Source organism: Lingula anatina, chromosome 2, assembly GCF_051362555.1.
Source record: "Lingula anatina isolate TDL-2025a chromosome 2, LinAna3.0, whole genome shotgun sequence".
NCBI lineage: Eukaryota > Metazoa > Brachiopoda > Lingulata > Lingulida > Lingulidae > Lingula > Lingula anatina.
In genome coordinates, this window is record NC_141768.1 from 41,425,922 (window position 1) to 41,444,680 (window position 18,759).

The 18,759-nt window shown below is 38.7% G+C and overlaps 3 protein-coding genes across 3 annotated transcripts; 1 reads left to right on the forward strand and 2 right to left on the reverse strand.

The window, feature by feature from the left end:
* Positions 1–2: 2 nt before the first annotated feature.
* LOC106182094 (indoleamine 2,3-dioxygenase 2) lies at positions 3–6,014 on the forward strand. Its single transcript, XM_087005660.1, has 14 exons — positions 3–199; positions 419–514; positions 889–1,008; positions 1,190–1,308; positions 1,705–1,719; positions 2,095–2,194; positions 2,514–2,631; positions 2,913–2,964; positions 3,156–3,225; positions 3,685–3,760; positions 4,141–4,239; positions 4,520–4,616; positions 4,865–4,944; positions 5,326–6,014. The coding sequence occupies exons 1-14, from the start codon at positions 134–136 to the stop codon at positions 5,397–5,399; spliced, it is 1,182 nt and encodes a 393-aa protein (XP_086861786.1). The 5' UTR covers positions 3–133; the 3' UTR covers positions 5,400–6,014.
* Positions 6,015–12,259: 6,245 nt separating this feature from the next.
* LOC147763703 (uncharacterized) lies at positions 12,260–15,340 on the reverse strand. The gene is made up of 2 exons (XM_087004383.1): positions 12,896–15,340; positions 12,260–12,520 (listed from the first exon to the last, which is right to left on the reverse strand). The coding sequence occupies exons 1-2, from the start codon at positions 12,977–12,979 to the stop codon at positions 12,260–12,262; spliced, it is 345 nt and encodes a 114-aa protein (XP_086860509.1). The 5' UTR covers positions 12,980–15,340.
* A 119-nt stretch (positions 15,341–15,459) lies between these two features.
* LOC112041550 (uncharacterized) lies at positions 15,460–17,374 on the reverse strand. Its single transcript, XM_087005665.1, has 2 exons — positions 17,216–17,374; positions 15,460–17,088 (listed from the first exon to the last, which is right to left on the reverse strand). The coding sequence occupies exon 2, from the start codon at positions 16,018–16,020 to the stop codon at positions 15,661–15,663; it is 360 nt and encodes a 119-aa protein (XP_086861791.1). The 5' UTR covers positions 16,021–17,088; positions 17,216–17,374; the 3' UTR covers positions 15,460–15,660.
* Between the last annotated feature and the right edge of the window lie 1,385 nt (positions 17,375–18,759).

Consider the following 18,759-nt stretch of genomic DNA (forward strand, 5'->3'; position numbering starts at 1 on the left):
AGGTGGTGTTATATAGGTCAGCTTTCAAAATGGGTTATCGAAGGTTATCGATATATATCTGCCTCTCAGCTTCTCTCAGCAAGTATCATTAACTTAAGATAACAGTGTGAAGGCCCTGGGAATATGGTGGAAGATGGATATAAATCTACGTTACTATCGTATATCAGAAACTGTTGGGTTTCTACTTGAAGAACCTCTGGTAATATTCTAACAGTAACAACATACGTTTCTGTAGACATTTACAGTTTACACGTGGAAATTTGTTTCTTTCCTCCTCAACGGTATGACTAAAATGCGCAATACACTCATGGTCCCCAATATTCGCAGTATTGATTTTATCATTGGAAGTAAAGTGTCCAGGCTACGGCCTATTTTGTGACACTTTTGATGTACACTCTACTTTTTTTTTAATCTCCAGACAGAGTTACCCAGCTATTTCGAAGCCTGGAGTGAGTTGGGTAAGAATGTCCCACACTACTTAAGCCAACATGAACTTCGGAGCAGGGTAGAGAAAGTATGTAAGATAAATTACTGTTGGTTGTCTGACAAAAAAAAAAAAAAAAGTTTATAGACCCTGCATTTCCATCAAAGTATCTGAGCACATTTACATATTTGTGTAATGCAAAAATATTGTGAATTGTAATAGTTTTGGTTGACAAAGAAAAATATTTTTGATATTGATATCAACTGTTTTACCCCCCCCCCCCTTTCCCTGTAAATTGATGAGAATAACCTCAATGCTTACCGGGCAGTATACCTATAAAGTTTCACTACAGATTTTCCCCCCAATATGTGTACTATATTGACACACAGTTGCAGTTTCTTTTGAAATGTTCATTTGTGGTAACTACAGTATGAGTTCCGATTAAGAGTCATGTTTGCTTTCAGATGCCCCTCCTCGACTACACCCAGTTAAGTGACTATCATCAGTACTGCCTGGCACATCTGCTACTGTCATTTATAGGAGCTGGGTATGTGTGGCAAGAAGGAGACAAAGGAGTAGTGCAGGTAACTTAAACATGGGTGAAAGCATTCAGGATTATGCCCGATTTCAGGATTTTTTTTTCGTGTGGTCTTAATTCGATGAGAAATTGCAAACCTCATTTTCAGGATTTTCAGTTTTTACAGCATAATTATTGTCATGTGAGTATGTGATGGTTATCCTTTAGTAGTCATATATATATTCCAGTCTGTTCCTGCATCCCTTGCCATCCCCTGGTGTGGTGTGTCTGACTACCTTGGTATACATCCTATCATATCCCACACAGACTTTGCATTGGTCAACTGGACAAAGATTGATCCACAGAGGTAAAGGCCTGCATATATTAAAAGGCTTTTTGCCTCAAATATGTAATTTTTCATAAAGGAATGCAATGCTTTTGAGGTCTTTAGAAAGTAAAAATAAATCCTGGGCATTTTAGTGATTTTCTCTTAACTTTTTTGGTATGAGCCTATAGTATCAAAACCCTTTCAAAATATTACCATCAGTGTGTATTGATACCTTTTTTATTTCTCACCCATTATGTGTGACATATTGATATCTTTTTTATTTCTCACCCATGCGAGTGACATTCCCCAGACTCCATTTCAGTTATGAGCAACAAAAAAATTAACAAGAAATATAAAATGCTGTTATATTTATTCTAATGATATACAATTCTATGCAATCTATTTATAAATGTTTTTTTCTTTTTTTTCTTTCAGGCCTTTGGAACTTTGGTAAGGACTAATTTTAATTTGCATTTGGCACAAATCAGTGATAGATTAAACCAAAATAAAAACAACAGTTACTGCAAGTATGTAAATTGGCCCAGACCATTTGGAAAATCATGCTTAATGCTGTGTTTAAAAGTAATCTACAAAGTAAAAATATTAAGGCTACTTGTTTGAATTTATTGTTTAAAGAAGTAAAATGTGTAATTGTGTGCCATAGGTGAAAAAACATTTCTAAAGACATAAAATTACTGTCGAATGTACATTCATATCAAAATGAAAAGCCAAAATTGATGAAAATATTTCATGAAAAGTTTTGAGCAATGAGTGGTGGGGAGCAAAGAATGTAAACAATATTTAACAATGTTTTTTTTTTTCCAGTAACCTTCAGAATATATGTAGACTCCCTGGTGGCAAACACATGGAGTGGTTCTCATTGGTCACTGTGCAGATGGAGATGGACTTTGCCTCTGGGATTAGAGTACGTTATGGGAGGTTTGACAATCATGTGACACTATATAATACTACTAAGCTCTGTAAAAGATGTTTAATTGTATTAACTGTGCTGTTGTGTTGCAAAGAGACAGGATACTTTTCTTTGCTTACAGTACAGGAAGAAAGGAATTATAATGTGAGCAAAGTGTGCAAAGTTTGGCATTTCATATTTTTCATAAAAATAAGAATGATTAAGGACTGTAGTATTCACTAAAATATTGCTCTGCATTAATTAAGGACATATCTAATTAGAAAGCTATTTAAATACAAGTAAAAAATTAACTTATTTTGCATATATATTTTAGCCTCTCCTGTCAGCCATAGATAGTGTAGAACATGGCAATAATAACCAGTTGATTCAAGCACTTCGCGGACTTCAGGATACTTTGTGCAAAATGAAGAAAACTATATCCAGGATGCATGGTAGGGTGAGCTTCTAGTACATGTATAGTCTTTGTTCATGACAAGACATTTTGTATGAAATGTTGTGATGTGAAGTGCATTTCAGTTTTAAAGTTGTCCAGAAATTACCAGCTTGATCAGTAAATTTTGTTGAGTGTCTGTGGTACAAGTAGCTTGTTTTCTTTATTATGGGGAAAATGATCTCATATATTTTGACCCATAGGTTTTTCCCCACATATTGCATAATGTGTACAGTATTTAATAAATAGTCTTATTTAGGATGTTAATTAATTATGTTTCAGATGAACTGGATGCTGATGTGTTTTACAATGTGATTAGACCATACCTGAATGGGTAAGATATTTAAAAATTATTTCGTCTAATATTAAATCCATCAATTTTTATTTTCTAGGGATTTCCAAAGATTTTTAATATATATCTTGAATCTGTTTAATATTCAAATGCTTCATAATAGGCCTCTTTTCAGTTTTGTGCATGATATATATAAGTTTAATGCATTGTTATTATTATTGACTGTATTTCAGTTGGGGTGGTGCTGGCTCCCCGCTTCCCCAGGGTCTGATATATGAAGGGGTCAGCGAACAACCTGTTCAGGTATGTACTGGGTTAGTAAGCTGTTGTCACTTGTGGCAGTATGCACCTTACTATTGTAGTGCACTACAACAAAATGATTGGTAATTCTACTGATTGGTAATTTATTTTCAGTTTGTTATTTGCTGAAGTATGAAGTAGTATTTGTTTGATGTAACTATAGTGGACAGTGAATATTTAGTAAATTTACATATAAAGCAGAGGTGAATACTGCAGGAGTAGGTTGGGTGGGGGAAAGGGGGGTAGTTGAAAAAGTTAATTGAAAAAAATCATTATGAAGTGAAAGCCCCTCCTTTCTTACAGTCCATCAAATTTCTGCTATTTTTTCTTCACTCAGCATCTAGTACCACGGCCTGTACAAATATCCTGCTTGCGCCTATTGTAGGACTTCAACAGCTCACCTACTTAACATATTTCTCAGGTTATGGCACCGCAGTGATTTTAAAATTCTCATATTTTCAGCTGTCAGGGGGCAGTGCAGCACAAAGCACTTCTATGCAGTTTATTGACCATGTGCTAGGAATAGAACATAAAGAAGGTGGGTACTTCACTTTCATTGGCAAAGAGTCCCCCCATCGGCATCCTCAAAAGGAAAGATAAGACATAAAACATTTTCAAATAGATAACACTTACAATTTCCATCCCCTCTTGTCCCTGCTTAATCTTCTTGACTTCCACTTGATGATTCAGACTTTCAGCAATAAGAGTAAAATAATTTACTTTGAACTACTCACGTAGAACATACAGAAACCCTGGCTGACTGTAGAAAAGTATGTTGCTCGTAACTTTAGGCATTGATTTTACCCTGGCAGCGTGTTATTGTTTTGATGAAAAAAAAACATTGAAGATCGAATATTTTAATTTAAATTTATGCAAATTGTTTAGAGGTGTTCGTACCAGTAACTTTAATATTTTTAGATCACACAGCTTTTTTGAAGAGAATGAGGGATTACATGCCGGCCCCTCACAGGCAATTTTTACAAGACCTGAGTAACAGACCCAGGGTGAAAGAATATGGTAAATATTTGGGATAATGTCCTTGAAAGAGTCCTTCAAAATGACCAAAGATAGAACATGTTTTGAGTCAAATATGAGACTGTATGACAATTCTCAAGTTAAGTTTAGTAATATTGCTCTTTTCATATTTAAGTTTGCTTTGATTTTCTCTTACTGTTGAATGGCAAGTGGAATACATTATAAAAGCTGATTATAAGTTAAGCCAAATTATGATTTATGTGAAAAACACTTTCCCATACAGAAAGTGTAATAACTAACAAGGTATATTTTTGTTTGTCAGTTGAGGCATCAGACAACAAGGAACTTGTCAAGGAATATAATCTGACAGTTGAGGCAGTGAAAAACTTCAGGAGCTACCACATTCAGCTCGTTGCCAAGTGAGTTAAGGCAAATTTCTTTTCATTAGGCAGTTCAATATTTAAAGACATGCGGGTGTGCTAGACCTTTTCTATTGCAAAAGATGGATTTCCCCCATAAACTAATAACCAAGGTATACCCTTTCCAAAACCATTGACTCATAGATAATTGTGAACTCATTTTGAATTTTAAAATAATTTTAATTTGCCAGTTCCTATCTCAGTATTTGAAATAATTTGGCTTCAAATATAGTATAATTGTGTTTCAGATATATTGTTGTTCAGTCAAACCGTGTGAATAGAAACAAGAGCTACGAGTCTGTTGAGAAAAAAGGAACTGGAGGACAAAGTGAGGTCCTTTTTAATGTCATTTCTCAATAATTATTACTGTCAGTCACTGTTCTTGAAATGTTACATACTAGTATATTTAATCATGTGAGTACTCAATTCATTTCTGTTCTCTTCAAATTCTATTCTTTTAATACACACATTGGTTGGAGTGTACTATTGTGTCTGTATCTGTTTTTCTGGTAGATAAGTTATTTTCCAAGTAGGTACATGCCACAATAAATATACATTTTATGTAATAGTATCAGTCTTCCACTTGAAATTTTTTTAGCAAAATTAGGTAGAGACATTAACCTGGGCTAATTTTAAAAACAGTATGTATATAGAAAATTTATTTTCATACCAGTTTTATCCTAAGTTCTATGTTTATCCTATCTTATAGGCCTGATGCCATTTTTAAAAGGAATCAGAAATACGACTGCTGCTGCAGCTGTGCAGAAGGAACCTGTCACATGACCAAAACCAGCTCAGGAAGATTACTTAAATTTAAATTGTTAAAATATGTGATTGCTCATCAAAGTCAAATCCAGTAATGCAACGAAATGATAGGCGATTCAAAGATTAAATGAGACTTAAACCTTGGTAAGGTGAAGCTTGATTAAGATTGTTCGTTATCATAATATCAGGCATGATGAGATCAAGTGATTGTGCATGCATACTAGAAGCATCATTCTTGAACATGTCCATGTCACGTGTCGCAGACTTCAGAATAGAATGAAGAATATGGGTGGAATTCTGCTTGAACAGCAGTAATACTGTCAAGAAACAGCTAAGATTTCCAAAAATGACTTAAGTTTTGAAAAGTGGTTAGTACCCTGACATCCTTCTTTGACTCCTGGGTCAGGTCTTCCCATGCCTTATTTTTCTTGGCAACAAAGGTGTGGTCCATCCTCTTTTTATTATAAATGAAATCATTCCTTCAGGAAAAGGGCCATCTCCTGTTCATTTTCTGTAAGATTCAATAACATCTGAACAATTTACCCTATCACAAAGATTTTAGGACTTTCTGATGAATGCTGTCAGTTGGAATGGAGTAATATGCGTCCTTGATATAAACACTAGCCATAAAATGACCTGGTTTCATCATGGTGATAGCATTGTGAAGTGTGTCTATTTTAAAATGTGCATACTCCACAAAGTCACTTTGCCTCCCACCAGTTCCATAATATCTTTGTGGTCCATAGATGCAGTCCCAATCACCAACTGTCCAGAAAATCAAAGTGCGACTAAAAATGTCTAAGGCTTCATTCACATGCAATGTCTATTTTCTAAATTCTATTTTCTATTCGCGGTATGTCTTATGATCATGGTCTGTGCCCTTAATATCCCGCGGCGTAATTACTGGCAGCGCGAGCCAGTTACTATAAGTTACTATAAGTAACTGGCTCGCGCTGCCAGTAATTACGCGGCGGGATATTCAGGGCACAGACCGTGATCATAAGATAGCGCGAATAGAAAATAGATTTTTAGAAAATAGACATTCCATGTGAACGAAGCCTAAGAAACCAACATGAAGATGTATTCCCTGTCCACTGGGAAGAATGCAAAGAATGAAGTAAGAGTGCTCAGCAATTGACGAAGAAAACCATGAACAATGGAGACAAGAAAAAACCTGTAGCATGTGAAGAAGGCAACTAAGTTCACTGAGCAAGCTCGACCTAGTTCTATCTCACATAAGCCTCCTTGTGAGTGAATATGAGGCAGAATTATTCTTACCTTTTTTTTTCTTTTTCTTTTTTACTTTTTTTCAGAAGAAAGAACTATTTGAAAACAGATAGCATAAAAATCAAATTAGTGAAAAATAATCGAATTATAAATTTAGCCTTTTTTGCAACATACCTCATGCTCTTGCATTGTTCTTGGTCATTTTTTCCTAAGAGAGCAGCCTTGTAAGGCGATGAGGTTAGCACTGCTGCATTCTTTTTTATGGGCCTGCTTTGCTTGAAGCTTTGAAGAGGGGATAAGTCGTTAATAATTTCCCTGATTCCTTATTCCTTGAACGGATTCTGAATTCTGTTTGTTTTGAAGTGGAGGTTGAATGGGTATGTCCGAGGCAGGGCTATCACCCCTTTCTGTCTCCATGGGATACTGCAGACTGTGTTGCAGTACCCAGTCATAGTGACTGACATCCTGGCCTCATCTTGTAATCTGACCAATCAGCTTGGCATTTCTTTTTCTTTCACTTGCTACATCATATCGCTACACCACCCGACACAGAGCCTCTACCTCAACAATTGACCAGTTGAGGACTTTGCTGGCCACAATTATCTCTAACTCCCCTGGCAAGGAAGTTGGCAATGACATGGCAGCAATTCTTTCTTCCAAACAGGAATACTACACTATAGCTAATAAGTCCCCGGTCACTTTAATAGCACACGCTGTCTACATCAGACGCGCTAATGCGCACGTCCCCGACAGTGTTAATGATAGGGGGATTACGATGGACAGCGCATGTTGCTCACAGCAGTAGGCATTGCCGCCGAAGTTAAACCGGTAATTAAGTCTTTAACTTGACTAAACATGTTTTGCTTTGTAACTTGCGTCCTTCAGTCTTGCTGTTGCGGAAGCGCCGGCGGGACATATCTCCACCTTGCCGATATTTATCCCGACTCTCGACTTTAAAAGTATTTTTGGTTTTGATTTTATCAAGGTCTTATTATATCAGAAAACCTGCATATTTTCATACGTTAAGAGAATTATAGAAACTGTAGAAAAAGCTACTCGTACATCAGGGATAAAAAACACCTTGCAGCACTATTACCTATTATTCATCACCAGAAGTTACTGTTTCACTTTTTTCTCCCAAATTACAAAGTCTGATGACAACTGAAAGCCTTTAGCCATACCTCAGGGCAGTGGGAGATAGTCTGGATTTGATTAAATGTAATAAAAGTATATTTTGAAGAATTTTCCTAGCCTTCGGCAATTTCCGCAAAGCTTCGGCATGCGCGGCAATACAGAGCTGTCGATATCTATATGCGTGAACAGTAGAATTGGTGGAACAACGGTTAACGTCGTTGAGTCGTCTGCAACCTACCCGACGTGAGTTCGTGTCCCAGTCGGTACTTTTGAAGATTTTGAAATTGTCATTATTATAAATATCTATTAATATATAAAACAGTCGTGGCTGATTGTTTTGCAACGGAAAGCACAGTAGGAAGGTTGGTTGTTATTGTTAAAGTTTTTATTACTGGGGACATAAATTAGTATGCTAATCTCTTATCATGGTATAATGATTGATACGATGGGTATCAAATAGTTTTCCTTTGATATAAACAACAAAAGAGCGGCCTTCCAAATATCTTTGCTGAATGTTTATAACGTAGGTACTATTATGCGCAAAAATATTGATACATGACGCAAACGACATTTACTAATTTTGGTAATATCAATTTTAATTAAAATTAAATTTAATTGAAATTAAAATTAAAATTTGTCTAAACGTGCATATTACCATTCACCTTGTTTAAAGGGTTCGCAACACTTTACATTCTAATACATTTTGCCAATTTTCATGTTTGCTAGTTTATTTTGATTTGAGAGAAAGCGAGAGAAGACCTCTACTAGGGCCGCAAATTAATTATGAGTATTTTTCTTCAGTGCAAGAGACTGTGTAATGAAAAATCAATCTGTAACTCTGGTATAGGGTGGCCTTGTGTGTGTAATAATATACAAGTAGGGGCAGGGGTACAGTTTTATAGTACAAATAGTCATTTTATACATCTTATTGATCTCATCGTCGGGTCATTGTTTACAATATAGCGCTTTGTTGCTGTGCGTACCTTTTTGCATTTGAGTTAGACTCAGTCAGTAACAGCTGGTGATTTTGTCTTTTTTGCGTTTCATTGACAATATTTTGGCCACCTAAGTAGGGAAATGTGGCTCTTTGTTTTGAAATGACATTTCCATTGTTCCTTTGAACATGCAAAAGTCAACACACTACGTCAACATACTTACTTTGTAATACCAACCCAGGGGAAGAAACAAAAGCCTCATAAGGTGTCGTCATTCACACTGTAAAAGGTGTTAATTTCATGCTTCTATTGTTTGCCCATGAATCGTTATGACAAATTTGTAGGGTTGCCAGATCACTGGCGCTTCATTCAATTCTCTATATCTGCCCTGCAGCCTGGGATGAGTGATACTTGACTGACCTTTGTTTACATCTGGAGATTTTCTTTATAATTCGATCAGTGTGCATAAATTATGATATTTTCTATCAGGAAAAATACGTGATAATGTTACGATTCTTATTTTACGGATACATAATTACAAAAATTAATTCCTGATTTAATACCCCCTATTTCAGCGCCTATTCCTGGCTGCGTTAATTATGGGGGGTTGGAAAGTAATCCGTTAGAACGCAGGAGTGATGATTGCTACTCTTACCAACGGTGCATCACCGATCAACTAATCTCAGCCACCTGAAGCAGAATCACCAACAAAAGACAAATTGGACTACATCTGCCTTCTTGTTTAGACATCTTATGTAAAAAAGGCGATAACGGTCAAAACATACGTGCTTCGTGGTTTATTAAATGTTCATCGTATTTTTTCGTTCGTTATTCTTATGAGTTAAGCAGCTTCACCTCCGTGACACCCTTTTTATTTATTTAAACCATTGTTAGATAAACCATGGGTTTCACTCCAGATTTCACGATCGAGCAGCTGATCATGAGGAGAGTGTAGCATGCTATAGTAAACTACCCCAAATATATAAACAACACCTCCAGGGTTTCACGATCGAGCAAGTGATCATGAGGAGAGAGTGTAGCAGAGAACTTCATTAATGGTCGTCATAATTGGTGGTTGCCTTGGGAAAATGAGTTACATGATTACATAATACAGATACATAATAACATAAGATTAATACTAAAATTTTCCCTGATACAAAACCCCCTATTTGAGCGCTTATTCCTGACTGCGTTAATTACGGGTGATTAGAAAGTAATCTATGAGGACGCAGGAGCGATGATCGCTACTCTTACCAACGGTAAATCACCGATTTACTTGACTCCGCTACTTCGAGCAAAATCACACACCACCAAAAGACAAATTAGACCACGTTCGTCCTCTTATTAAAACAAAGAATGTAAAAATGTGATGTCGGTCAAAGAAGAGGCCTAGACTACGTGCTTCATGGTTTATAAGATAGGCCTATTCATTGGATTTTTTTATTTCATTATTATAGCTTCACCTTGCGAGCCCCTTTTTTATATATTTAAAACACAGCACCCCACTGGTTTCGCGATCATGAAGAAAGGGAGTGTAGCAAAGAACCTCATTAATGGTCGTAATAATAGGTGGTTGCATTGTAGGCCTAACCTTGTTCATTTTAGTCAACAGACTAAGCTAGAAGAAAGAAAAGATCATTATCGCCTCTCTTTACTTAGGAACAATAAGGATGGCTAGTGGCAGCATTTATAAGTTCTTTTATTTAGAAACTTTCCGATCCTTTGTCTGGGACTGCGTCCGAGAAACGGCGATAACGACAGAGACGTCCTCGAACACTTTGGACTCAGTGCAAATAAAAAAAAATCCGTTAAGAAGTAGCCTTTAAATGTCCTGGCAAATAATTTTGCGATGGCTCAGAGAGTTCTAGAATGAATGACAAGCAACGACATTAGGGTTAATAATAGACTAAAAACTATCAGAGTGTAGGCCTGTCTTACTTCATTTCTAAGGCCATCTTGTGATACGAGTCATGCTACACTACAAAAGAGGGGGTAGCAGTGGATGATTTAATACAGGGATACCATCGATAGTATATCAATAGAAAATCGCAATCCTCAAATGTTTAATTCATTAAATATAAACGGTCTTTTCTCGTACAAAGGGTCTGGTATAGTTGTATTGGCCTATCAGTTGGAAACACGTGGTTCGTCTACAATTGCAAATGGCGGAGGTGCCGTGGTAGTTATTGTCGTAAAATTAGCTGGATACGGTGCACGTGAGAAAATTATTCATTAAATTTAGTTTTCGAGCGTCAGCTTAATCTGGTAAAATGCGAGACGAAAAAAATGATAGATAGAGCCTTATGACCCACTGTAGAATGATGCCGAATAATACATCAACGACGTAGTTTATCGGCAGATAAACGTGTTTCCATTCTCGGCTGACTGAGGAAAGGTTTGAGAGAGCATTTAAGAAGAGGCGGTCGAACCAATAGTGAGTAGGAAGTGTGCTGCAATCAAGAAGAACAATACCGATCATAAGTGGACAGCTAATAACCCCTAATTAACCCCGGGTTACGCGCTGCTGTGTTGACTCCTTGCTGGGAAGGGGTAGCGGCCTCCTACTGCTGTGCGTAATCAAACATTGTCTTCTAACATGCGGCTACACGACGGTTGCATTGTATTAATAAAGTAATACCTATTCATAAGGAAGGGGGCGGATGGTAATCTTACGAGAATTAAATCAGTTATCGATCATACGCGTACCAATAGTCGTGTTTTTTTTTAGCTATACGGTATAACCAAGCTGTCAGCATTTATGGTTTCAATATCTAAGGTATAATTATACTAGTTGTAATTCTTGCACATGTAGCTAATTACATTGGCCTTGAGACCATCTGCTGAGCTCTTCTCCAGCATTTCTAATACTGGACTCCCCATGATCATTTCTTTGGATTCGTGGCTATGACCAGACTTCAAAAAAGACATTGCATGATATCTCATGCCTGGACGATAAAGAACTTCATCTGCTTGGGGCACCCTGAGCTTCAGAGCTGACTTGACACTAACCTTTTCACTGTAGCCTATCTCTATCGTGTCAAGTAACCTCTGACCAGATTCGAGTGCTCCCGCCGCCCGCCAATCAAATTTAAAGCCCGCACTCAATGACTCATTGAACGATCTAGCCAATGAACGCGAACGAATCAAAGCGCGCTTTGTTCAAATCCGGACCAATCAAAGATAAGGCTGAATATCAGGGACTTGCCGTAACCTGTGGGCAGCACGCAAAATACATCATCCCTCAGTAGATAATGATGCAGGGCATCATACTGCTCTGGTTTCAATTCCGATATACTCCATGCTTTCTTTGTGTACGGTTATGCACTCGGAACCACTCGGAACTACTCGGATGTCTCCGCACTCGACAATAACTATGTTGTTAGTATGAATCTTGCGGAATCAGCCGAGGATTGCCGATTGACGATCAACCAATCAGCGTTTTCACCAAACTTTGGTGAAAAATTTTGAAACATGGATTCGATTGGCTTATATAAACTAGGTCAAACTATTTTCGTCAGAGGTTACTTGACACGATGGAGATAGGCTACAGTGAAAAGGTTAGTGTCAAGTCAGCTCTGAAGCTCAGGGTGGCTTGGGGTTATCTTTCACAGAATCAAACGACAATGGAGGCTTTCCCTTACTAATGCTCCCAGATGGTGTAATGGGGGTTGACGAGGTTTTCAGCTTGTTTTTCAACAGCATTTTTTCCACTTTACATTGGAGGTACATTTTTTCATATGCAGTCTGTGAAGCTGCATCAGCTACTACCTTTTCATCAGCTTCTGCCTTGTCCATCAAGTGACAATGACAGGCAGCTTCAGTTTGAATCCCAACAGAAGCCATCTGGAATGTACAAAAAAAAAAGTTGTCATTAAGCAAGAAAAATTATTTAAAAGTAGAACCATTAAGAGAGTAAAATTTTCTTGCCATGGGTCATTTGATTGAACTATTCTTAGACATTTCCTAAAAGAAAAGCTTCTCACTACTTACTGAAAATGGCAGCTTAGTTTAGATACCAGGGTTGGACATAAAGGAGCTCACATGAAGTAAAAGATAATGTCTAGCCCTGGATACCTCTTTGAAGTGCAGGGCAAAAAGATAAAAATCTAAATAGAGTGATGTAATGATGGATGATGAAACAGACAACAGGTTTTATTTGGACAACGAAGAAAACATTTATAAGCAACATTTTTTCATTTATATAAAAATATTTCATACCTTTAGCCTCACATTCAAGTTGTCCCCCTTCTTCATGTGTTCCTTCAGTATGGTCCACCATTGTAATATTATCTGACATCTCATTCAGTTGCACCAAGGCCTCAGCAGCTTGAATTCTATCCTGAATATAAATAAATGAAACTAATGTGCCGATGTGCAAATTTAACACACGATTGGGGGAGGTATGCTTACCTAAAGTTAGGTTGAGTCACTCGTCACAATGGAGCTAGCGTAGAGAGAGCGCGCCAGCTGCGCATGGGCCGACTCTACCCCGGTTCCAGGATTGGCTCCACTAAACTGCCCCTAAATAAAAGTTGGACTGGATGGAAGCGTCCCTCATCTTTGGCCTGCTGGGCCCTGAGCCCAGCATGCCATGTTGCGCCCTACTCTGGCCACATGGCATGACCAGAGAGGGCCCTGGGCAAGCCCCCACTGAGTGGCACCACTCCTCAGCAGGGGTCACTACCCAAACAACTCTACTGCCCCGTGGACTCGGGCAGGAGCCCGTCCACATAGAGGCGTCGGGCATTCCTGGCCGTGATGGCCAGCACCTCCTATCAGGTGCAACCCCAGATGGGTGCAATCACCGCCCCTGTCCACCCTAGGTCTGCTGGAGTCCCATGCCTGTTGGGCTTGCATGGGAAGTGTGGAGAGTCGGTCTCTAGCAAGACCCTGCTCCTGTTCAGCTCTGCTACCGCATTCTTCTTCCAGGGAGAGAGTCTGCGCGGGACTCTACCCCAAAATAGGTGTTAGGGTAGGCCTGGATCCACCGCCGCAAGACGCGCATAGACCCCTGGAAAAGGTGCAGGTGTATTAGTTGAGTACGACCTACGGGGATGGACTGCAGGTGCATCAGGAGGGAGAACAGTGCGTCGTCCTCACCTCCGGGCAGACCTCTGTAGTGCAGGACGAAAATCTTGGCCGGGGTCGACCATTGTAATACCTTCTCTAACTGGAGCCATTGGCCGACCCACTCGCCTGGGGGAACTGTGGTCAGTCCCCACCTCTCCCACAGCGGGTTCATCTGGCAGAGGTTACAGAGGTTTTTACTGGCTATGATCCTTACAGTCCTCACGCTTGTATGTGAGGACGTCCAGAGCTTCTGTACATGTTATATTGACACAGGAGCCATGGTACCACTCACCACAATAATCATTGTTCTGTTTCAGATGCTCAAATAGTCTTGTTGCAATGATTCTCTACCACCTTTGATAAGAAAGATAAATTACTTACTGGTCTATAATGATCCAGGTTGTTCTTCCCTTATTTTAATCATGTCATTGCCTAATTCTTTAACAAATTATCCCAGGGTAAACATTACTTTCCTGTGATTAACCAACCTTTAATCTTCTGTTCCAGGCACTTGCCATCACTCTGTAACATTTTTGGAAAAAGCAATATATTAAAACCTTTCAATTCCAATTAAGGGATACGTAGTAGCCATGTGTCCTTTAAGGACAACATATTTTTACTGAGAGCCTCTCGTTTTGTTTCCAACAACTGTATGAAAGACTTGATTAAAGTTGTTCAGATATGCGTTGAAGTTCCAGTGCTCCCCCATCATCCTTTTAAGTGCTTTGAATTGATGTCCATAGATGACATTTGAAGCTGCTCCACTATCTCCCAACTATCTCATCTGTTTGCCCATCCTCTGCAAATTCCATTTTTCTGACCCATCGCTTCACTTGATTCTTTTTCTTATGTGTTTGTGGGGAGAACCTCTGGTTTGATACTGCCTTTGGGTTGTAGTTGAATCATTGTTCCTTTTGTGTGTCGCATTTGTCTGACTCTGTTTATGTATATGGCACACTTTTTGAAAGTGATTCCATTTTTGACATTAATGGTACAGGGCTCAACATTAACTTTTTGGCTACTTGCCAACATTCATCATTCATTGCAAATCATACACTACATATTACATTAAAAGTAAGCAATGAAAAAAAACATACACCAGACTAGACTGAAGCATGTTAGGAAAGCTGGTGAATGGCATTTCATAGTGGATGACAAAATACACTGTATTGAAGAGCTTCAGGATGAATTCATTGTTCTTCTCTCCCAGCTTCTGAACAATTCTGTCAATGGGGCCTTGGCCTCTGACCACATGCACAGCAACATTGTCAGCAAGCAAATGCTTGAGAGACTCTCACTCTCACATCTCCCCACATCATCCTATAAATCATCTTTATAACTGGTATCCTGCAGAAATCTGTCTAGATTCCAGCCTCTTTGTAGTGTTTTTGTTTTGACTGAATTTCTATCTTCATATGTTGGTAAAAGTCTTTCCAAAATCCTCTCGTAAACCCCCTCTCCAAACTCACATTGATCTGCTTTTTCTCTAAGTCTAGCTGCAAATACAGTGATCATTTCTTTGGAGTGACTCGAACCCGGGACTCTCGCAAACCGTGCAACCGCTCCTACCGACTGAGCTACTGAGCCCGGGACAATCCCGGCCAGCCACTACACTCCTCCCCCCCAAATCGCTACAATGGTGGCAGCGGTGATGGAGTTGGACTCGCGTCTTTCGGTATTTGGGTGGGAGGAGTGTAGTGGCTGGCCGGGATTGTCCTTTACTGGAATGCAATTCCTGGCCAAATGACCAATACCCCCGCAGTTAAAATACTGAACATCTCCACGGAGCGGGGTTCCTTGTTTGACATTCCGTGCCTGGCATTCTCTGGCAAAGTGTCCTCTTTTACCACAATTAAAGCACTGTACATCTCTAGAGGACGATGGGATTTGTCTGTCACGCAACACTCTGGTCTCTAATCTACTTTGGAGGAAATCTTGCCTATGGTGCGAGACATTTCCTGTAACATCTTAGTGGTTGGGTCTGTGCTGTCAGGAAGGGCAACTTCAGCCGCAGAGCGTACGAAGTGGGGTCGGCGCCCTCTAGCAGCCTCCGCATCTAAGCAAGCTTCTATGGCCAAGGACTCCTCAATGGTTTTGGGTCGGTATCTCATTACATCAAGTCTCAGACGAGTGTCATCCAACGCATCAAGGAAGTACTCCCTCATAAACGTGTCTTTTACATTGGCAGTCTCAGTTGTCCAGCCCAGGCTGACTAAGCGTCTAATTGCCTGAGCCAGTTCACTAAGCGTCTCTTTAGGGTTTCTTTTACGCATTCTTGCCTGCACTCGGTAGAACTCTTGTTTTGTTCTTGGGGCTAAACCTTCTCTCTAGGGCTCTTGATAACAATTCATAGTTGAACCGGTGCTCTAATGGAAGATCACCCAATACTTGAGCAGCATCACCTCTCAGGCTGGTCGCCAGATGACCCGTCTTTTCTTCATCTGTCCAGTGATAAACCATAGCACAAATATAAAACTGTGCCTTGTAATCATCTCAAGACATTTTTCCGTCAAAAGTACCGACTTTAATAGAAGGACCTGATTTTTCCCTTCTACGTGTTTCAACCCTGGTCAGCAGAGTGTTAAAGGGGTTAAAAGGCCGTTCTGGTATCTGTAGAATCGTATTGCAACCTTCTCCTTAGATCTGGAAATAACGGTGTGTTGTCCGCTACCGGGCTAAGACATAGGTTAGCACTCCCAAATGCATATTCCACTGCATAGTTACTGGTCTCGGACAGCTGTATATCCTGCTTAAATAAGTCTCTTCACCTGCCATAGTACCTAGAGGACGAGAGAACACTTGAGGTCCCACCACTGCCACCAAATTTGTAGCGATTTGGGGGGAGAAAACACCAAGGCTTGACCGGGACTCGAACTCGGGGACTCTCGCAAACCGTGTGACAGCTTTTACTTTACACAAGATCTGTCTTTATCTTTACCTCATCATAGAGTAAGCTGATGATCTTCTGGTACACCTGGAGTGTGTCAAATTTCGTTGCCTTCAAAAGCCTGTCAGTGGTATCTGGATGGATGCCACTGCTGATGTCTGAAGAATGGTCATATTCGTACAAAGTCTTTCTTCTTGGCAGTGCATGTGACATGCAAAAAATAGGAATTTTATCAAAAAAGTATAGGAAAAATAGGAATTATTCACATGTTTATAAAATATTATATGTGAATATTTCATAATAATGGTTGAATACAATAAAAAATAATAATAAATAATAAAAATAAAAGATGAATTATAACTTTGGTTTACTTGCCATTTTGACTTTGTTGCTGGAAAGTATCAATTTCACCCTGAGAACCAGCAATGGCTGTTTCCCCAATAATTCACACAACCTAAAACAAAAGTACCAATAAGTACCATAAGTCATTTGATATGTAATAAATGAACACAGTTTATATATGTATGCATGTAAAAAATTATAAAAAAATAAATAGGCATATAATGCTAACATTATTTTACCTTCTCTTGGATTAGAGTCAATATTATTTGAGACCCACCACCACCAGTCTTGTGAATCTCTCTCCTTCTCTTTGCCTCCTCCTCTTTTGTGCAACTCGAGAAATCAGACCATTTCTTTCGTATCTCTTTCACATCTTTTCTATCCATCCCAACACTGTTGACTCTGAAAATCAATAAGATATTACAAATTTTTTCTGCTATAACAAAATTTAATGTTTCCAATTCTCTTCAGTATGCGGCTGGTATGCATAATGATGTAATTCCCCGTGTGCACTAAATAAATAAATATATATAAATAAATAGTAATTAATTGAAGCATAGAAGTCATCTATTTTAATGTTTTTTATTTAAAAAATGGGCACAAACCTTCTAGTTATTTCTTGCCAACTTCATCTTAGCCTCATTGGTTATTGTAGATGAGAATTAACTGAATAAAATACTTTTTCTCCTTTCAACTTCATCTACCAAAACTTCAACTTCTTCTCTTGTAAATTTTACTCTCTTTCTAGATGGCTCCATCTTCGCTTTTGGCGCCGGGAAAAACTGTGCCAAGGTTTTTATACTGTCACCTCGGCATCTGATTGGGTTAGATTTACCTTCATTTCTTTGAAACTCAGAGACGTTGTCGAAGAAAAAACGAACGAACAAAATAACAACAACGAAAGTTCATTTATTTTATTAGTTGAAGTGTATTCTGAAATATCTGTATGATTTGTTTTTAATGTCATCGCTTCAGTGTCAAGAAAATAGAGGGGGATATCACCCATGTCGAAGCACTTTTCGAGGGTAATTCCCATGGAGAAACTCGCGCTGGGAATTTCCAGTTTGACCTACTTAAAAAAGCCAGTGCAAAATGCGGAAAAACGCAGTACTTGGATCTTAAATAATAAATATTTTGCTTGACCTATCTTTAAGAAATAATTAAATAAATTGTTAAAGCACACAAGACTTTATTTCCTGTCATGAATTTTGATAATGAAGAATTTTATGAGGAAACTGTTCGCTCCAATCCTTTATTTTGATGTATTATCTCGCCTCAGGAGAGAGGAGTGTTCCGAGTGTTGAATTAAGTCACAATTTTGACAAGGATTCGATTCTTATTCAAATCGTATTCGTTTCAATAGCTTCAAGAATACCAGGAATCGTTTTTAATGAATCGAAGTTGAAAAATTTTCGACGTTGAATCCTTTCGAGAATACCGTCCCAGATCTGTTTGTGCTACTACTACTAGTACCTGCCTCGCAGTTCTGAGTCTCTGTACAAGTTTCATCATCATATCTTTCATCATACAGTCTGTTCATCACATTCATGATGCTCCTCACTAAATTCATCATATACACCATACATGTACTGTTTCTCCAAAGTATCCATGCGTGCCACGACGCTGTTAATTTTGGTTTCCTATCTCTGCATCGTTTCTTGTGTATTATAGCACAGGGCCATGGCAAATCAACTCACCTTTGTAATTGAACTGTTATCTGTCACCACACTAGCTTGTAAACCCGTCACACTCAGCTCACACGACGTCTTCACAAAGAGAACCT